Source organism: Cebus imitator, unplaced genomic scaffold (genome assembly GCF_001604975.1).
Source record: "Cebus imitator isolate Cc_AM_T3 unplaced genomic scaffold, Cebus_imitator-1.0 Scaffold524, whole genome shotgun sequence".
NCBI lineage: Eukaryota > Metazoa > Chordata > Mammalia > Primates > Cebidae > Cebus > Cebus imitator.
The window spans coordinates 1,091,063-1,093,765 of NW_016107839.1; the positions used below are offsets into that span (position 1 = coordinate 1,091,063).

The 2,703-nt window shown below is 64.0% G+C and overlaps 2 protein-coding genes across 3 annotated transcripts in view; one reads left to right on the plus strand and one right to left on the minus strand.

The window, feature by feature from the left end:
* POLR2E (RNA polymerase II, I and III subunit E) overlaps window positions 1-1,806 on the plus strand; it is a 7,422-nt gene extending 5,616 nt beyond the window's left edge. For both annotated transcript variants that reach the window (XM_017514466.2, XM_017514463.2), the window contains 4 exons: window positions 125-183; window positions 289-367; window positions 585-665; window positions 1,315-1,806. In XM_017514466.2, coding sequence (XP_017369955.1) covers window positions 125-183; window positions 289-367; window positions 585-650 — 204 coding nt within the window. In that variant the 3' untranslated portion in view covers window positions 651-665; window positions 1,315-1,806. The remainder of the gene's footprint in view (window positions 1-124; window positions 184-288; window positions 368-584; window positions 666-1,314) is intronic.
* ARHGAP45 (Rho GTPase activating protein 45) overlaps window positions 1,765-2,703 on the minus strand; it is a 23,220-nt gene continuing 22,281 nt past the window's right edge. Inside the window, exon 23 of the mRNA XM_037733445.1 lies at window positions 1,765-2,678. Within this exon, the coding sequence (XP_037589373.1) occupies window positions 2,332-2,678 (347 nt within the window). The 3' untranslated portion in view covers window positions 1,765-2,331. The remainder of the gene's footprint in view (window positions 2,679-2,703) is intronic.

Here is a 2,703-nt window from a genome sequence, read left to right on the forward strand (position 1 = left end):
GGGGCGGGGTAGGGTAGGCTCCCTGAGTGCCGGGTTGGTAGCTCAGGGGCGGTGGTAGTGCCTGGGAGCCCCATGGGGTCTGGCCCAGCCCTTGGTGATGTCTGGTGGCCTTCTCTCTCGACAGCTGGTCCCTGAGCACGTCGTCATGACCAAGGAGGAAGTGACGGAGCTGCTGGCCCGATAGTATCCTTTCCAGCCCTGCCGGCCTCTGCCCCACATGTGCCTCTGGATTTCCACATCCCCCCACTCCCCGGCCCTACCTGTCATTTTCCTAACCCTGCTTCCCAGTAAGCTCCGTGAGAACCAGCTGCCCAGGATCCAGGCGGGGGACCCCGTGGCTCGGTACTTCGGGATAAAGCGTGGACAGGTGAGCCTTCAGGAGAAGGGGCCCTGGGGCGGCTCTGTGCTGACCACTGGTCTGCAGGGGCTTCTGTCCCCTCCAACCGCCCCTCCTCCTCGACACTGGGCCCAGAGAAGAGCATGACCCCAGGGTCAGCATCTCGGGCCTCTGCTGGCCCTCCCCAGCTGGTGTGCTGCCCGCCTACTGTACGGTGCCCTCAGCCCCTGCTCTCCTGCCTCCGCAGGTGGTGAAGATCATCCGGCCCAGCGAGACGGCCGGCAGGTACATCACCTACCGGCTGGTACAGTAGCTACCGCCCTGACAGGTACCGGCTGTGGGGTTAGATGTGGGGTTAGATATGGGGGTGTTGTCCCCTCTGTTGGTGTGCGGGCGTGTTCTGGCTTTGTCCCTGCAGCAGGCCCCAGCCAGTGCTGGGCCATCAGGGCACCCCAGTCCCCACCTGGCTGCAGCTCCTGGGGCCCTGTTCCTGGCAGGGAGAGTCATGGTACTCCGTCCGCCTGCTGGTGACCCCCCATAGCAGCAGGAGACTCCCCTGCGTGGCAGGCGTGCGGTGGGACTTTCCAGAATAGGGTTTAGAAACCTGCCCAGACACCCCAGTGGTCAGACAGGAGGTGGCTTCGGGCCAACCCTTCCCTGAGTGGGCACATGGGGAGGGACTGGCCTGAGTCCCAGGAGCGGGACAGCATCTGCCCCTGTTGAGGGCCTCCCAGCTGCCCGACCCACACCAGAGGTGTTGCTTGGGCAGGCCGCCGCACTTTGTACTCAGCCCAGGGGTGGGGTTTAGCTAGGTCTGACTTTGGTCCGGTTGCTTTAAAGTCAGAGTTCACTGCCCACACCTGTGTGACACCCTCCCCACCCGGGCTACACCCCCTCATGCTCAGCAGTGGGCCTCAGGCTGTCCTGGACAGACTAGATCTGCCCCCTCCTGAGACCACCTTCCTCCCCTTTCCTAGCCCCTAGAGGCGGCCACACGGACAATGACCTGGTCACCTGCAGGAGGAAGCCTCTGCTGGAGTCCAGCCCCCCCCCTCCAGTGCTTTGGGCTGCTGCTCCTCTGGACTCCCCAAGGCAGGCAGCCCCCACCCGAATTCACCCATCCTGGGCTGAGGCTTCTGTGGATTTGTGCCTGATGCAGCCTCAGGAGGGACCAGACCCCCCAGGGAGGTCACTTGGTGCCCCGGGTCCGTGCCTAGACTATGCAGAGTCCCCTGGGTTGGGGGGTTGGGGGCTTAGGGTCTGTCTCCCACTGGGCGCTCAGCCTCCCACCCCTCGCTTCCCTCCCTCAGCTCCTTACTGGGTCTGTGGCGGTGACCTTTCTCTTCCTCACACCTCCCTACTGGGGGGCCCTCTATGTCCTCTCCCTGGTCCCTTCTGCCAAGGTTGCAGCTGCCTCAGAGAACAGACCTGATTAGAAACTTTATTCCAGCAAAATAAATGTGCGTGAGTTAACTCCAGTCGCTCGGAGACCCCAGTGTACCTAAGCCCCAGGTGGCCAGACCTGGGTTCCTGGAAAAGGGAGTCCAGGGCCTGTGTTCAGACCCTGCTGTAACACACCCTTGACACCTCTCCAAGCCCCAGCCTCTGCCCCATCCAAGGCTCCCAGAATGGCTTCTGGATGCCCAGTCCCTGCAACAGACCTGTGAGGAGGGCAGGGTCTCCGTCCTTCATCCACACAGCCCCATGGGCACCACCAAGGCCACGGCAACTTCACAGGACAGCAGTGATCCCCCAGCTCTACTGAGCCAGGCCTGCCTGGGTGCAAAGGCGTGCAGGGCCCACTCCACACACAGCCCCGAGACCGCATGCCCCTGGAAGCAGGCACCTGATGGCACGACATCCAAGTCCAGGCGCACTCGGCAGCACCCCCAGGATGGCGCAGCTGAGCCATGCCATGGGGCCAGGACACTGGAGGTGGAGGGACGGGAGCACGTGGGAGCAGCAGCCACCCGTGGTCCTGGCCCCACCCCAGCTCAGACGAACTCTGGCCGCCTCTCCCTGCAGGAGCCCAGTGCGATCCGCCCACCACGGAGCCTCATGGCAGGCAGTGGGGCCTGCAGCGCGTTGTTGGACTGGTTGGTGTTGAACCCCGAGAGCTGCAGAGCTGGGACCCCGTCGTCCCCGTTCCCATCCTCCCTGGCCACGGCCTCCAGCTGCTCTTCGCTATCACTGTGGCTGCCAGAAGCCTCCTCCAGGCTGGCCTCCTGCTGGTGCTGCTCCAGGAAGCTAAGGCGGCGCAGGGCACTGGCCTCCGATGAGGACAGCAGCTCGGAGGCCTCCTCCAGGTCCGAGTCTGAGTCGTTGGACACAACTCGGGATTCTGAGAAAGGGAGACGGAGGGAGAG